At 41.0% G+C, this 18,778-nt stretch overlaps 1 protein-coding gene across 12 annotated transcripts in view; it reads left to right on the plus strand.

Moving 5' to 3' along the window:
• LOC119024272 (pleckstrin homology domain-containing family A member 5-like) overlaps nt 1–18,778 on the plus strand; it is an 85,641-nt gene that overhangs the window by 32,328 nt on the left and 34,535 nt on the right. For all 12 annotated transcript variants that reach the window (XM_037106863.1, XM_037106867.1, XM_037106864.1 and 9 more), the window contains exon 4: nt 14,031–14,114. In XM_037106863.1, coding sequence (XP_036962758.1) covers nt 14,031–14,114 — 84 coding nt within the window. The remainder of the gene's footprint in view (nt 1–14,030; nt 14,115–18,778) is intronic.

The following is an 18,778-nucleotide window of genomic DNA, read 5'->3' on the forward strand; positions in this document are numbered from 1 at the left end:
TGATAAAACCTGCTCTGAGAGTTCTCTAATCCCAACATGTCAACTATGTCTCCATCGCAGAAGTGGAAACAGCTCAAGAGGTTTCTCCTTCCTGCTTTGTTCTCTAGAAATCATGTTGGTATCTTCCCTGGAGCATGCCATGACTCGTCATAGAAGTCATGAATGTATTTCAAGTCTTCCCAGAATAAACACCACAAATCAACATGACTTTACCAGCATATGTGTGTGATCTTATGGCTTCACCATTAGAAGTTAATATTCATTGTATATTTGACCTCCGCCAGTAATTTCCAATTCACTGATGTCACTGGAGTGACTAGATCTCAGCCTTGTGTCTCTGGATGTGACTGCACAGCCACCCAGGAGTTCATTGTTGTTTTTCAGCTCCATTTGACACACACAGCTAATTACTAGAGAAGGAGACACCCCCTTTCCCCATAAACTCACACACCAGTGCATCAAGAGGGGTGGCCAATTCATCCCATCTTCTCCCCCTCGCTCCCAAGACAAGCTGCTAACAGAACTGTTTATGCATGCAGTATTCTTTCGGTATCGCTCAGTTGGAACAGAGGCCCTTGCAGAGCGCTGGCAAACACCCTGATGCAGGCTGTCTTCCTCAGCATCAACCTCAGGCTACTGTTGCCTTCAGCCCGTGTACCTGCAGCTGCTCTGAACACCAGCAGGTAATAACCTGTAAATCAGTGACAAAGGAGAGAGCGTGGGAGTGTGGATGGAAGACGAAAGAGCTAGAGACGAGAGCGAGTGGGCATGTAGAAGAGGATCCTCGGAGAGTGGATAAACATGTGAACACTTAGCGATTCCCTCTCGCTTCCTGTCTCTCTCCCTCTGACTGTGTGGGCAGCTAATGAGTCTGAAAGCTTCTTCTCGGCATCTGTCAGCTGAGAACCGGATGAAGCCTCTTGAGCAAGCTGGAGCAGGACAGAAATGCTCCAGTGCTCATTGATAATTGGTACAATGTATAGAATTTTTTTTTTTTTCACAACCATAGACAACCATATAGGTCCAGTTGCCCTACTGTATTGTACAGCACAGCATGACTGTCTTTAGACACTTTGCATTTCACAATGAATGCTTTTAGAATAGGAAAAGAAAAGGGGCAAAACAATACCAGCAATGGGATATCAATTAGCGCAGCATGTTGTACACACCTTTTCACACTTTGGATTCATGAAATTTTGCACATGAAACCGTTTTCTACCTTTTTAATGTACAATTTGGCTGTCAAAATATCAGGAACACCAAATAATGCTCTTTTCTATCAAATCAGAACAAACGTTGCCTGAATACCTCGGAGATGACTCACTACCTGCCTGACACCGTCTAAACATTGAACATTATAATCTTCTCAAAGGTAGTGTTGCATAAAGCTCAGTTATTGTAGTCTCTGTAGCTCCCTCCACGCACAGTCCATCGTTACTTTATGAGGCCTTCGGCTTTGACGTCCAGACAGGAGTGGTGGAGCCAAACCGCTGTGATAACATCAACTGAAATGAGGTTGCCCAGCATGTTATCCCTACTCTGTCATAAAGCCTAATGGTGTGTGGCCATAAGATGGAGTCTAGTTAAGTTTTGGCTTGAGAAAAAACAGAATCAACAGAGTTTGTGTGACCTTGGTTTGGTCATACTCCCTTTCTTGGAACGGTGGTTGGATCTCCCACTCCCACTGAATGCCTGATGACCTGGTGTAAGAACTGTTTGGGGGTTTTCCACTAATGAGCTCGAGCTTGGTATGTTTCCTAATTTATGTTAAAGGAATATCAAGAACTAACCCTCAAGTTGCTATGAGAACTATTTAAAGATATGTTTGAAAATAGCTAAACTTTTTGTTGTATGGTTGGTTGAGTAGTAGACTTAATGGTAAATAAAATAGTTCTGTTTTCATGAGACTATTATAACCAGGGGGCTTAATGTGACTTAAAAATGACCCCCCACGTCTGTGTTTTGTGTGGCGCATCCGCAAGGGATGTTAACTGACTTTATCACCTAGATATGATGTCAAGGCTCTGCATAACATCATTTCAGAAGCAGAGTGTCTGTTTTTTCAGCAGCCGCATTATTAAAAAAAACTTTACAGTGGATACCTTGTTAGCTCATCTGGTAGAGCAGGCGGACTGTGTCGGTCCTCAGCAGTGGTTCAAGGTCAAATTCAGCCTGTAGCCCTTTGCTGCACGTCCTCACTCCCTCTCTCTCCCCTTTTTCCCGTCACTCTGAGCTGTCCTGTTAAATAAAAGGCTAAAAAGCCCCCCACAATAATAACACATTTAATACATACAAAATAGTAGTTTTGCTTTGTGCATGTGTTGTATCGAGCTCAATTAGATTGAGCAATCTATGACAGCCCCTCTCAGTCACTCATTTTGAAGGTGAATGTTAAGTAGTCTGACAGTGGAAAAAAGATATGTGCTGTGTTTGGCAAAATATGGTAGGTAATTTGCAGTGGAATTTTACTATACAAACTGTGGAAAGGCAGAATCACAGTACATCTAAGCAATTATTCCAGATTACCAGAGCCACCCAGGTAATACTAGTCCTGTGTAAACAGGGCTAATTTCAAACCCAGAGACATCCCTAATTTTATCCAAGGAGAATGTGCCTTTAATTTGGTTGCCTGCTGCTATAACATCCTGGTAAACATCACATGATACGTCAGCGCGAGTGAGGACAGAAGTCAGCCTTTTGTGTCTTCCAAGGAAGCTGCATGTAATCTGATTAATGGCCTCCAGGGATGTCAGTCAGTGGGAACGTTGCATTGTGGGTAATGAATGCGCCAGGTTTTAAACGGTGCAGTTACCCTTTAAGCTACAGCATCTGTGATTCTGAACTCAGTCAGGGTAATTCAGGGAGGTTTGGTAGCTATGATGGTGACATTCACTTTATAAGCACCTAGCAAATGGCCTCACACTGACTTACAATGGCTGAGCAATTAGGAGCACTCTGTCTAGGGGGACTACTTTGATAAAATGGAGTTGTTAAGCACAATTTAGGTGTTTATGAGGAACCTGTGAATTGATGCACTATTCTCTGTAACCACTCTGTCTTGTTATAATAATGTGAGTATAACACTGTGGGACTGACGGTGAAAGTCGTCGTCTTTGTTTGATTTGGGAGCTGACAGAAAACATGGATCCTCTCCTGTGGCAACACACACACATACACACACAGATGGCTGAACAGCTTGATTTGACTTTCCCCTCCGACACCTTCTTTGTGGGCATTGGAGCCCAAGCTTCTTATTGGCTACAGATTCATCTTTCATGGATTGGGTAACTAATCATATCACATATCCTCCAGATATTCATTCCCCCCCGCCTCCTTCTCTCTTGGAGCTTTCTCATGGGGTATGGTGTCCATTCTGTGCCCCAGGTGGCAGCCATATCCTCTGAATCCAAGATCCAGCATGGGAGGTCCTCCCTCGAGGATCAAGGATAGCTGAAGGACTTAGCATACCCCCACCCCCAATCCCTGGCTTTCTAATGGAAGCATGCTGCATTATTTATGTAGCTGGGCTGGTCAAGGTAGTTCCGATATTACTGGTGGTGTTAATACATGTGATGCCTCTTTACCGTGTTTTCAAACCATAAAAAATTAATTTAGTGTTTGGCTGTTTCTTAGAACACTGTGACTTTGAGAGCTACAGTACACTCTAAGACATGTGAAAGGGAGGGAGAAGCAGCCACTAAGGAGCGTATTGACTGTCTCTGGGTGTCTTCCTGCACCATTGACTGCACTCAGCGGGTTGATGAGTGGAGGAGCTATTTGGCTTCTAGGTTTGGGGCCGAGGTCATTGTCCGGGCTTTCATGTCCTCAATAGCTGCAGGCTCCCTGCTGAACCTACTTGATATTCAGTTCTTTCTCCCTCTTCATCCCATTGAAACTAACAAGCTTCGACTTGATAGCATAGCTCCAGTAACAGTGCTGGACGTGAATGGAAACCGGGCCTGAGATACAGTATTACAGATCCTTGATGTGTTTTGCAACAAAATTAACCACGGCTTGATCAGGATGATTTAGAAATAATAATAATACTTTCATGGTGAGCCTTTCAGAGCAGTGGTGCAGCTCATTTTTCAACATAGTCCTTTTTGTCAGGACTTGCTGAAGAATGAGCTGAGGGGAGGTGCAGCTGCCCACACCGGAGTGTGGAGAAGTCAGCGCCAGGAATAACAGAGCTCACAGAGGAAATAAAGCTCGGATGATTTCTGTGCATATTTAACCTGCCTGGATACACTCCCGAATAAACAATGGGGCAACTTTAAATCCGGGATGTGTGTCACTTCAGTTTTGTAATGGAGTGGCTCCTATTTGTCCACGCCGGGCTCGCGTTTCCTCGACGTGTGTTTGTGTGTGTGTGGGGTGGGTGGGTGAAATGAACAAAATGCGTGAAGGATAAAGATCCTGCGCGGCTTCTGTAGAAGGAGTCATTTCACCCTCGGTCTCTCTCTGTGCACCGCTCTGCTCGCTCGGTTTTGCAATGCTGCTGGGAGGGAATAATAAAAGCGCCACCGGCCACCTTGCTCGCTTTCCATCCGGACCGTGACATCATCGCCTCTCGGGTTTCACCGTGTCTCTTTACTACGGGCGCACGCGGCGCAGCAGTCAGCGCGAGGGGCTTGTACCGTGCGAGCACAACAGACACAGCAGCGGCAGCAGCGACGGCGGCAGCAGCACGAGCGGGACTGAGTGCTTCAAAACAAACCTTCTATTTAAAGTCACCAAGAAACTCTCACGTCGTCACACAACACCCGACGCTCACTTTCGGATTTCTCGCATTCTATTTTTTGTGGGTTTTGCTTTTCCTGCACGTTTTTTTTTTTTTGTTCCTGGCCCGTTTCACTTCACCGCCTGGACATTAAAGGAAGCTCTTCATTGTAAGTAAAGAAAAAAACCCTGCAGTGCTTGCTTTGTGCGACATACATTGCATCGCACGCACACAATGCTGTGATTTGCAGACGTTTAATGCTCGCTGCCGCTATTAAAAGGCTATTTACGTACACGCGGCCCCTGTGGTCGCTCAGTGAAGCCCATTGCGGATATAAGCAGCTCCTGCCAGGCGTTTTGTTCCTCACATGGCTTCATGTGCAATCAGCGCCCCATGCACTGGACTTTGTCATCGTTTTGACCAGGCAGCTCTGTAAAGGTGGAATTCAAATGATGCCACATACGTTTTGTCATATTTTACTTTTGAGTGATATCTCATAATTTAGTTATGATCATAATAATGATGATAATAATGACTACAGCTCTTTTCTATCCTGTTTGTTGTGTAACAAGCATCTCGTCCTCTCCTTTGGACTTGCAGTGCCAAAAGGAAATTGGAAACCAAATATTAGATTTTTGCTTTTCCTACTTTGAAAAACTCATATTCTGTTGGTCTGTAGAGCTCAGCCCCAGGAGTTTGGCGTACACAGCAGACAGTGAAAGCAAAATCCCTGGAAGGAAAATACTTTTGACTTTGTCAGCTTCAATTTAGTCTATTTTGGCTGTTCTCTTGAATTTCAGTGCAGTCCGATTTTGATACACATTTAGAACGGTGCTTTTGAAACTGAAGCAATTTTATTTCTATTTTTCTGAAGTGTCGGTTTATCACTTTAGTACTGTGATCAGTCCAGATGAGCCACTGTTTCCCCTCCCATGACTGTATTCCATGACTTCATCAGATGATATTTTTATTCCTGACTGAACTGCACCGTGGTTTTGGATGATCTTTAAAAGCTTTCTTCTGTTAATCGCAGTCAGTGAAGCCATAATTATAGCAATGCCCACTGTCTCTCCTGCGGTGACCTATGTAAATGTAGAGAGGCTATAGATGTCCTGACCAGATCTGTTAAGCAATGTGTATTTTGATTGTTGTTGATTTATCTCATGGTTTATGCCAGAATTCCTGGAAATACACAAGGAGCAGTAGAACCTGTTCCTCATTATCCAGTGGGATGTGTTTGCAGGCAGGTTGTTAGCTCTCTGATTTTCTGAGCTCTCATTTATAGTCAGTAACCATGCACAAACATTCTCTATAAAGCTAACCATTATTTTTGTGTCTGCGTGTAAGAATATGGGAAATCTGAAGACCGTTTTGATCCTTCCTGTTTTGATTGAAGTATTTTTGTTATGGTCTGATCAGTTCACTTCCCTCTGGATGTTTGTGATGTCTGACTAAAACTTCTTATATTTATTCAACAGCATGCACATAGAATAGTGTAGTTCAGCTTGTGTGTTGTGTTGCCATCGCTGTACAAAGCCAAAAGATTAGGATGACACTTGTCAAGCCCACAAGGGCTTTGCTGTCCTCTGTACTTATTCACTTTTCCTATGAACTCAGTCAGTGACCATTGTCCTCAACGCTCTGTGTTTCCTCCAGACTTGGAATCATCGTGTTTCTGCAACGTTCCCTACAGACAGATTATACTTGTGGTGTTCAGCCTGGGGGCGGGGCACTCCGTCATCCAACGCTTCAGTTGGCTGCAAAACATCATTGGACTAACAAACTAACCTCTGTTTAAAAGAAGTCATTTTACCAGAGAATATGTTTGATTCTACATCAGATTCTTACAGTATTCTCATATACTTTTTAGACAGTTCAGTTTTATAGACTGCTGAAGGGGCTCTATGAAACAATCTGTAGCAGTTTATGTGCATTAATTACTTTGTTATTGGCCATATGTGAGAAGATTGTAATGTGACATATAAAATGAGATGCTTTCGGTTGCCTATACAAGCCTGTGGATGATTTGTTTATGGTGTTTAATGCTGCTTGACTGTTGATGTATTTGTGGAGGCCTTGGCTTCCAGCACAGCACAGAAATTCCTCAGAGCCTTTTTCAAGTTAAAGGAATATTCAATAAAAACAAATCTTTTCAGATGGCCATCAAAATTAATTGTATGTATGAGCCGACACTGATATTATTAAAGAGCAGTCAGTGGTAATGGATACGTTCAGATGCCCTGTTATTGGCTGCTGGACCAGGCCCAGCACCCACTGAGCAGAAGACATCAAGGAAAATGGAGGGCGGAGCCGCATTTGATTTCAGGCTTTGAGATAAACCAGCAAAATGGAAAAAACTGCAGAGAGGTGTCCACTCCCATATCCAGCCAATTTACTGGTTGTTTTACACTGACTTACCATACTCGTCAAATGTTTGGACTTTTTACTGAGATATGGAGAAAATTAATGCACGAAGTTGCCTTCCAGAATGTGAACTTCGCTTCCCAGTAGGTTGCTAATGTTTATATGTGTTAATATATTTTGTGAAAATCCAGTAGGGGCATCACACTAGTTCATGTGTTTGTAGAGTTTTGCAAAGAAACATTTTGAATTTTGCATGAATTCAAAGACCTCTCAGTTATTTTGCCTGCTTACTCCAGAATGTGATAAAATGAGGAATCAACACATGAAAGCAAACGTTACTTCCCACTTCTTATAACGTGTTCAGTCTGTAATGATATGAAACAAAGCTCTGGGGAATCATTGAGACCCCTTTACACATCTTAAAGTATATCAGTTTGTAGTTTAATCATGCCATTTGTCATATTTTTAATTGCCTGCAGCTTCCAAGCATTTCAGCCACCTCTTCCTTTAAGGAGATGACCTTGATTAGAAGAGTCTGGGTACTATTTTGGGTGCTACACTTCTGCTCTTTGTCCTGCAATGGACCTACATACATACACAGCAAGGATAAGATTTCTGTCTCACTTTCAGGAAGTAAATCACAAATATTATTGTGTTTTTTTCAGTGTACTTTATCTGCCATGAAAGCCACATTGAATTCATGCTGTTGTCTTTAATGAAGCCTGAAATTGACCATTGAATGGTTAACAAGGGGAGTTTTACTGGCACTGAAACGGAAGATGAACTTTAGATGTGTGGTTAATATCATGATTGGAACTTATTTTATAAATAGACCTTTAAGGAAGCGATCCCTTCGTCTGATGAGGAACAGTTGTAACATACTGGCCTCCGATCAGAAGGTCACAGTGAAGCTTGGCTTTCCATGACTACATTGCACTGCAGCTTCTCCCAGTAACCTCATGAATTTCTGTTATAAATAAAATATTTTACTTTTTTCAATCAGCGCTTTATATTTTCTCAAGAAGGCAGCTAACTTCCATGGCATTGACATCTGCTTGAATCACCCGTTCAGCTGTGTCACCTTGACATATTCTGCACACAGTCGCAGCTGCTTCGAGAGGTCGCTAATTAAATTGTTTGTGAAAAAAAAATCTGATTTGTTGCCCCAATGAGCAGCTGTTTTCTTTGGTTGAGTAAAGGTTAAAGTTTAAGCTCCTCCAGATAAAGCTACTTGCTGTGTTTTCTGTAATGATCCTGGAGTAATACAGGTTTCCCATGACTTCTCCTTTAAGTTAAAATTAGTTAAGGATATTAGATTAGTCCAGGTATTGCCTTTTTGTGATAGCACATTGCTTCGTGCTGCTGCACTGCATTTGGTGTGGCCTCTCTGGGACTGCAAAGCCCCTGTTTTGTCTTTTTTGTCTTTTTTCCTGCTGCCCTCCACATGCTCACTCACAAACTGCCTGTTCTGCTTATTCAGCTCTGCTTTTGTGAGAAAGGCTATTCATACCTTCAGTCAATGTCCATGTGGTATTGAGGAGTTCTACTGCAGCCAAATTCCTTTTTTTCCTCTTTTCTTTTTGTTTTATGCTAGTTAAGAGTACTCACCTGATAATGTGAAAGCGTTAATCAGTACTCACTGGCCTTGGCCAACGTTGCGTCCAAGTTCCTTCCTGTGTAATAGGATTAGATTTATGAGCATTAACACGAGGATTAATTATCACTGAAAGGCTCTGTTGGGTGATTTGCAGTTGGATTCGGTTAGGGACCAAAACCTGGTGAACTCTTGTAAAATGACTGTAGGTTTTCTGTGATGTGACATCATTGTGTGATATTGCAAGGACAGAGTTCATTTTAAGGTCACCAGTCACATGTGTAAAGGCAGAGTTAAACGTGACATGTTCTGATATGTAACGTGGATATGGCCAAATGGAGCTAGGGCTGAAATGTTTAGCATGCAGCCTGATGTAAATGGGATAGTTTGAATGCAGCACTGCAAGGACAAGCATGAGGAACTCCCCTTCAGTTTTGACAGTCATGCAGCACCGAAAAAACTGACAAATCAAATGACCACAAGTAATGATTTGATTTTCTTCCGCCTTCCGTTTTGCTTGTAGCAAATGAGTCTGTAAGGACGTTAGTTTCCCTCTTAATGACAAGTGACACATTTAGCCCAAAGTGACGTCCTCAGATTGCCTCTTTTCTCTAACCAACAGTCCAAAATCCAAAGTCTCTTCATTTGCTGTTATAAATGGTGAAGAAAAGCAGCAAATTTTTACATTTAAGAAGATGGATACAGCAAATGTTCGACATTTTGGCTGAGAAAATTACTTATTTCTCATCAAAATAGTTGGCAACTAGTTTACTTTCCGTCACTTAATTGATTAATTGACTTGTTGTTGCAGCTCTACTTCACTGTACTTTCAAATACATAGACAGGTTAAGGGAATGATGGTAATGAGTTCAAATCAACAAATATTTTAAAACCCTACTGAACTGCAGATGAATCTATTTATTTAGTAAAATAGATGGCCCCAAAATAATTGGCTCTTTTAGGCTTCACAAAATACATGAGCAAGATGTAATGTTAAACCAAACATTTGTCCTTATCTCACCTCTTTTTAAAACATATCAAGCGAAGATCTGAATTCCTGGTTTTGGTTTGGGTCTTCAGTAAAATAATAATGGGACGGAGCTTCCAGTGGGTTAGGGGTTAGTGGTGTTTAAAACAGAATGATATGTTGTCAAAACCAATAAAGACTTTTCCCCTTTTCCTCACGTAAAGATCCTTTTAGGAGCTTTGTACCTGTTTATGGTTAAACTGCAGTTCTAGGGGGGTGAAGGATCAAAGACCCACCCAGCACAATAAAAGCTAAGCCTGTGGAGTGTTGACCGTCGGACCTTAAGCTCTTCATTACTGCAGCTCACTGCTAATTGTTGTGGACAGGACAGTGCAGAACCCAGAAATCTGTCCAAACCTCCTCACTGCAGGGTGGTCAGCTCTTATAGCCACTCCTAGAGTAGATCCCCACTTCTTTGCCTCTGAGGTCAAGAGGCAAGGAACCTCCTGTGCCCATCACCCAGGCACGCCCAATAAAATAACATCTCCCTCTTAAAATTTAAGAACAAATCCTAAACGTAAATGAAGAGCATAACATGTTTTTGCCCTCTACAGAGGCAAAAATGCTACCATATGCTCTCCTTTCTGTGCAGCCCCGTGATTTTATGCTAACTTAATCTTGACTGTAGTGACCACAGACCACATCCTCCAGAGCATGTGTGACCATTTTAAATGGTGCTGTGAGCTAAGATTAGTCGGCCGACTTATTTCAAAAAACATATTTACTCAAAAAGGACTTGATTTTGAGCTGGTAGCTGTGCAGCATCAGTTGATGTTGATGTTGATGTTACGATGGTTGCTGTCATCAGCGTTTCTTACATTATACATTATTATATTATACATTACATTACAGTGTTTTCAGAAGGCCCTTATGTTGTTTGAGACAAGGCAGCCGACCCACATATACTGTCAATAATTGTTTTGCAATGTGATCCTTTCATATTTGCAATCAGCTAAGGATGCAATGTGTAGGCAATAGAGTTGACTTTGAATAATAAATGGATCGACAGTGTGGGATGCCTTCTCCTTTATTTTTTTGTGTTCAAGTCTGTCACAGCGGTATGCTAAACATTACTGCTGTGTCATTTTGAGAAGGATAAGAAAATGGCTTAAAAAAAAGTTCAAAGGAGATAGCTGATGATTGTCATGGGCTTCTTTTATAGGTTGTCCAAAATGATTTTTCTGCTAAAGAGGAAAACGTGTTTTGCTGTTAGTCATCCAACCTATTTTTGCCTACACACAACCACAGCAGACATCATGTTACTTCACAGCCCCCATGTTTTCCAGTGAGGTTTGAGGACTTGCTGTCCGCCAGTGCCACATGGATCATGTTGGGAATGTTTTGGACCTTCTCAAATAGCTTCCGTCCATATAGGCAGAGTGACTCTTTGATGTCACACGCCCCCCTCTTAAAAACTCTGACCTCGCACACATGTCAGTCAACACATCTGCAAGATGCTTCTTAACATCAGTAGGGCCTCCTCAGTTTTATAGATGTAACCCCTCGGGACCTTGGGCAGCTTCATTGATGGTGATATTTTAACTAATAGCTTTGAACGCTTTTATCCCGCCAATATGATTTATATCCTTCTATTTTTAAGTTCAACTGTGTATGGGTTGCTAACAGATACAACTGACTTTATTGTTCATGATTTAAAATTATTTTTATGAGACATTTTATTGGTTTTAAACAGGGGGATTAATCTTCGGAGTATGCCTGTCCTCTCTGCAGGCAGGACAAGTGGACTAATCAAGAGTCATGATCATGATTAATGAGGCAGAGTCATCAAACAAATATCAATTAGCCATATAATACAGCACTCCAGAAAGTACATTTCAAAAGTTATGAAGGAGGGTGCATGAGCCGATTTTCGAATTCTTTGGATCAGTGCCTTATCAAAAAGTCTTGATGAACAGGTGTTGCTGATGGGGGTTGTCTTTTAATCAGGGTGGTTTTGGGCCAATGCCAAGGTCCTTTGTCTAGTATTTTAGCAATCACTTGTCTAACGTACAACAACAGAAACAGAGGGTTGATATCACATCAGAGTCCTCCTGAATGCAAATTAGCTGTTTTTGCCATTTTTCGTTGAGCAAGATCTGTACAATTAGTTTGTATTAGCAAGCCTGCTGCAAGTACATATTTACCCAGCGGTCTATTAGAGCCTTCTAGGGCTGAAAACTGCCTAGAGCTGTCCATTGTGTGTCCAAATACCTGCTTTAATGTGAATACAAAATAGGAAATCTTAATTCAAAATATGTTTAGCAACATTTAAAGTATGATTCTTAGTATGTGCAGTTACCCTCTTGCATATTTATAAGGTTGCATGTCAGTTGCAAGGTTCCATACCAGGGAGTGCAGTAATACATCCCTCCAATTTATTGCAGTTATGACGGTGCAAACATATGGGGTTAAAGTGGGTGGTGCTTTATCTTGTCTCTCGATAGGAGATTATAAACCCACTAAGGTGGATACAGTGGAGGGCTTTTTCTTAGATGAGATGATTGTTTCCTTGAAAAATCCTAGAAGGTATCAAACTCTTTCCTAGAATAGAGAGGCGTGCATTGCATAGTAATAAGTCGGCAAAATTCACCCATCTATTTAAACTTCTTTTCCTTTTAGTCATGGCCAAATTACCACATGAAAGAAAACGTGTGGTGCATGCATAGAGTCACTACTTGCAAAGGAATCATGAGTATCAAAGCAAAAAGTCTCTCAAGTATTGGAATGGTTTGGAATTGATTATCAAGTCTCATTTGTCCACATTTCCATTTAACATGATTCTTTCATCGCTCTTCTTTGCACACAAATACCTATCTAGATGTTCTTCCTTCCTCTTAAATATGTAGCCAACCTATGTGCAGAACAGTATAGACATGTGTGAAGGGATACCAAAGAAAAATGGTGCCGTTGGTCTGGCCCAAGACCGCACAAAGTGCTCTGCTGCCAACAGTGCCTCCAGTAATTATAGACCAGAGCTGTGGAGACTGTTGCTCTCCAGGCTAAACTGAAACTAAACCCCCTATTTCATCCTTGGTATTTGCTCTTTTGAGCACACTAGTACCCCATGTTTAAAACTGTTATTTTTGTGCTGCAGCTTGACTCTTTTCTCTTTATAGTGCATTCTGACTGAGTTGAACTATAGAATAATTGTCAAGCACATATAGCCAGTAATGGCTTTGAAAACTGATACAGTAGCTCGTCTCTTAACTCATATTATCTTTCCTGTTTAATCTCTCCTGCTGTCAATGTATTTGATTAATGTCTTCCCAGTATACTTCATACAGTTACTGAACTTCCCATAGCTGTAACTCACTGACAGTACAATCAAATAACTATTGATTTTCCCTCTCTAAATTATAGTACATAAGATAGGAAGATGATGAACTGGACCTGGATCTTGGATTGATATAGCTATCAAGTCATTCCAGTGAAACTGCTAAAACATCAACAGTGAAAAAGAATTACAAGCTTAATTTAAGTTAACTGAGCCTTCCACCCTCAGGCCATCACACAACACTGACCAACTGCTGTTGTTGTAAATGCACCAGTCGCTGGACTCCTCCTTTCCAAAGACTGTGTGGTCCTGCTGTGCTCTAATCACATTATGGGGTGGAAGTGACTGTGGGCCGCTATAATGGCCAACAGGATGGGTGGGTGGCATCTTCTGTATCTCTCATTACATGCAGAGTGTAGGATGGCACAAAGACCTGCTGGAGCCTGTTCATTATGGTCATTTTAATGATTTACAAAAAGTGAAATAGGTTTTTAATGATTTTAAAGTTCAGCACACATTAATCTGTCTAAGTCGCTCTTTTCTCATTTTGTTGTAAAACCTCGAGCTTTGGTGCTCTTGTCTGAAAACAAAAAAGTTTTTTCATGTACACTGTTGTTTTGCCCACAAGCTGCGTCTATTTGTTTTCGTCTGAATTTTGGTGTCTTATGAGTTCTCAGGTGTCACATCGGCCCAATATTATCTCGATTGGCCAGTTTTTAATTCATGAATTTCTTCCTTGGCACAGCTTTCTGATATTATTTCAGTACAGTGTATCTGTCCCAGGGCTGGGCGGTATGGCCTTTATCATATATATATTTTTAAGGCCATATCCTATTTTTACCCAGCTAATACAAACTCTGACTCAACTGCTCTCATGTTTTACAGATAGACGTTTTGGAAAATCTGTTTGGGATTTGAGGGCAACAAGCAGCATATCCATTAACCACTTTTTAAAAATAGATCAAGAATGATTGATGGGCTTACTTCTACTGACACATGTCTGCTATGTCTTCTAACATTGATCACTCTATTCTTTCCCTTTTCCCAATAGCCACAATGAGCGGAAGGTGACCTGCAAGCATCCTGTCTCAAGCTTACCCTCCCAAGACAACTGCATCTTTGTCGTCAACGAACAGTAAGGCTCTTGTTTTTTGCTTTAAGAATGCCACTGGATAGCATTTTTGAGCTCTACAGTATGATGTTGCAACCCCTGATGTGTAGGCAACATTGCACAAGTCTGTGCCTTACCACCCTCTATTTGCAGCACTGCCCTTTCAGTTCAAAACTGTTACTATTCAGTGCTTCCTTAGTTATCTAGCTTCATAAATTCCTTAGAAATAAGAACCAACTGTCCATATGGAAATGACACTTTTTTAGATACTTCTTAGAAACTCGAGGGAGTTTCTTAACTGCAAGATTGGGCTGCTGTTTCCTACAAGTGACAAATCAGGGTAATTAGAGGAAAAGGGCTATTGTGTCATTGATACATCAGCCAATAGGAATGCCGTGATTCACAGCTTGTCCCTCTTTTTTGACCTGGACAAAAGGTCATGCCCTTTTGTAGTTGTCATAAGTCCTGGCATATGTCCCCCAACAATGTTACGTCCATGTGATCATCCGCACTGCTTTCAGCACAACAGTCATCACGTCTGCCCACATGACTGGATGAGAAGCCAATCATCTTGAACTTTCACTTCAAGGAGAATGATTCTATGAATCTGTCAGCATAAACTTGGTCAGTTTCTCTCCACCCTAGGAATCATCAGTACTCTCATTTTCAGTTTAACCTGCCTTTGACTCCTAACCCGGCACATGGGCTGCTCATATTCCCCTTTCACTCTGAAAACAAAAGCAAAGATTTATTGGGTGGTGATGGGTTTTCGTTCAAAGGTAAATGGTGCAAATGTCACTTGTTTACAGCTCAAATGACTCTGCGTTTATCAGCTCCAGCTCTGATTGACTGTGATGAAAATGTGACACCTGAATGGACGTGCTTATTTTCACCCCTTTTATGCTATAATGCCCATTGAAGTTAAGGGCAGTGGAGTGTAAATACTCCTCCGTCCATGTTTGTTCAAGTAGTGTTCTTACACTGTTCATTTAATGTTGCATTTGAAAGACAGACTGAAGTAAAAGACATTAAAAATTAACCACCGTAACATTGTCACTGGCCTCCAAAGAAGCAAGATGACTCACTCCTTCACTGCTTCCGTCCTTTCAAGTTTAAACATTTTCTGGATGGGGTCTGCTGAGGCGTATGATCTGCTGCTTTCTACTGTTCCCTGTTTTCATGACGTCAAATGTGACACACCAGAAAAATAAACAGGAAGACTATCTCAAGTCAATATCCTATTTGCCTGCCCGCACACCATACTATTGGTGTAAAAACATAAGTGAGGTGTGAGCAAAGTCAGGCACCAGTGATTTGCAGGATGTCCAACACAGAAAAACTAGGGCAGATGCTAAAACTTTACCCTCCTTCACAGATTCTCACTTTTATTTCCCTGTCCCAATCTGAAAGTTTCCTAAATATACATGCACTAGACTGTTTGCTTCATAACCCACACCATGACACTAGCCTCAACTTTCATCTTCCACCCGAGCCTTCTTAGCTTAATGCTGCTCGACATGTTTCAGCTCCACTCAGTTTCTCACTCCCCTCAGAAAATCCCCTGTCATAGCAGATTCTCCAAAAAGACATGTCAGCACAACTGGTGTCAATTATTTGATTGAGCAATGAACACTAATTGAAATAAGTTCTGCTTCAAGACATGAAATTTCACTCCCATATGGGGAGAAATGGCCAATAACTAGTGGAGGATGCATCCCCTGATGTTCCCTGATGGCCCATCATGGGCACCAGTCTCTTCTTTTTCTAAATATGTGGCTTAGAAATTAAAATGCTGGTTTTAATTTAGCTGTGTTTTGTTCAACAGAGACAGAATAATCAGAAAATGGTTGTGAAGAAGCTTGCTGTGCCAGAACGGTCATGCTGCACTCTCTTGACACATTCCTCCCCTCACTGTGTTACTCTCACATCTCTGCTGTTATTTGCGCTGAGAGGCGCAACATGCCCCTGCAAGATGACAACTGATTAAGCAATTATTACTTTATGGATTTAAGATAATCTACAAATAGAATCTACATCAGATGTACTAGAGGTCAGGATCGGAGAAGGTGAGATCAAAGTGAACTGCTTGGCCCATTGTTATTTTTAAGTTTATTACAGTGCATTTCATCCAACAGTTGGCTCTGTTTGAGCTAAAGTAATAAGGGGGGAAATCTTTACCCTGGACAAGTAATAAAAGGCAAAGACGGATTTAAGCTGCCATGGGGATAAAGAGGCCGGGCTGAAAATCGCTGCTTAATCTGCTCTGCACTTTAAGTAAATCCAAAACACAAAATTTAGTTTAAATTTGGCATTGTAAGTTTTCACATTAGTCTTGTATAATGTCAATAGAGCATAAACTCAACTCACCTTAAGGCACATATAGGAACAAACAAGCTAATAAGAAAATATTAGAGTGGTAGATAGTTTAGATAGAGGATAGACAAAGACTTTTTTCTCGTCTGAGACTGCGGTTGTATCCAAGGAAGGGCACAAAGATCTTCCATGATGTGTGAAACTTATTTACACAACTGTGATGAATTTTGTGGTCATGAGAGGGTGGGGCAGCCTCCAGTGAAGAGGCAACACATAACAGGCCAAAAGACAGGCAGATATGCTGTAGCTGTACCATATAGTGTTGATGAGCATTACTTTTGAATAGTAAGAATGCTGTTTTTATTTGCATCAAAACTTGAAGCATATGAAGATGACTAATGACTCAAGTCCTTTGACTATGAACACTTCTAGAGCAGATGAATCAGTTCCTGGTCCTTGTTACAAATGTCACAATTCAAGGTTCAGTCTGAAGTTTTTGAAAGAGCAGATTCAACCCACAGATGAATAAATGCATGGCAAGAACATTTTTATTACTATTAAGCAACACATTTAAGCTATTACTTGAACATAAGCCTCCTCTGACCTGCTTTAACATTGTCTACAGATTGACATATACAAATGGATATACACTGTCACTTGAACTTGAACTAAATAGCTACGCTGGCTCAGACCCACCTCAGTGAATGTCAGCCATGCACTCTGCTGTCATTACTGTACTTGTGTGCCTATTTTTAGCATTCCACATTATCAGGTTTGAACTGACAGGAAGTATTTATGTATAACTCATGTGCAAAACATGTTTACCAAACATGAACTGACCCCTGGGTTGGGTGATACAACACTACATAGTATATTTATTTACCATGTAGTTTATATAATGGTCTGCCTTTTAATATCACTGGACGTATTAAACCTTTAAAGGCAATATCGATGTTTGGTGTGTGTGTTTTTATCTAACAGAATATCTCTATAAGGTGTTTAATTTGCAAGATTCCTTTTTGTACACATTATTCCAGAAAACATACTATTTTCTCATGATATATTGGCAATACAGTATACTACAGTCAACATGTTCATAGTTCAACATTGTGATGTATAACTTCTCACTACACTGGAGTTGGACCACACCCTACTTCACATTCAGCCTTCATATTTATCTCAACTGCACACCTGCAGAGCTTCAGGACTGCATCTTCCATGGTAGTAATTGTATTACGTCAACAAAACTGCTTCTGTGATAGTTCCCACTACATTAGGTGTCTCAAAGATCATTTTGCCATGATGCTGCATGCACACATACAGACGGTAAGGGTTAAAACGTTACCAGCAGATGCTGTCGTGGCTAGCAAAAATGACATGTACTGATTTAGCAGATTCTATCAACATCATCCACTCCTAAATCCTGGTTTGGGATACTAATCAGCGCTGACCATTACAAGCGAAGCAGAAAGAAAGTAATTGTCATTTTCTTTTTTGTAGTCCATGCTTTGTAACGTGAAACAAGAAGTATTCCATAAAATGTTTTTAATGTGAAAACGATTTGTAGTTAAACTACTACTCCACACCACCACACTAAGATAATAGGAAGTCAGGGTGTAAATCTCTTTCAATAGCCTCTATTCTGGTTTATTAGAAGTGGAATATTAGCATTCAGGGTTCAGACTGTCTAAAATACAGTTAAATTGATAGATTCACTCCATAAAATATGTAGCCTATATGCAGCTTGTCTTCAACTTGAACCTCTCATTTGTCAAAACATTTGAGATTTCATTATGAACAAATGTGTCTTTCCTCTGTTTTGTAGTGTGAATTGTGGAAAATTGTGTCATCCAACGTTTAGCAGGTAATCTACTCGTTGGTAAAAATGGTTAACTGTGTGTTCTCCACATTTGTTTGATATGTAAAGCACTTGAACATGTCTGTCTGTTAATAATCCTTATTGTTGCACACGACCAACACACTGTGGGTGTTTTGCCTGGAGACATGTTATGCATTCCAGTGTCCTGTAAGGTGCACTTTACTTACTTCACTGTCTGAAGCATTTGTTGTGTTCCTCTAAACCTTCATGAACAACTAACCGCAGGGAGATCATTACTCACTTTTCCTAAGCTGAAGGTCAAGCTCTACATCGTTGATGAAAACTAAGCCTCTGAACAAATCTTTTGTGTCACTGCCATTTAGTCCACTGTGTTAGCGGTTTACTGATTTCTTCGGAAGCATTAAATCTGCACTCATGTTTGGTTACAGGGTGTACTTTGTGATACAGACCTCAGTTATCTATCCAGTTTGTTTAGACAAACTGTAAAAATCCTTGACTTTGTGAACACCCCTTCATGCTCTGTCCCTTATGGATG

Source organism: Acanthopagrus latus, chromosome 8 (genome assembly GCF_904848185.1).
Source record: "Acanthopagrus latus isolate v.2019 chromosome 8, fAcaLat1.1, whole genome shotgun sequence".
In the NCBI taxonomy this organism is placed as follows: domain Eukaryota; kingdom Metazoa; phylum Chordata; class Actinopteri; order Spariformes; family Sparidae; genus Acanthopagrus; species Acanthopagrus latus.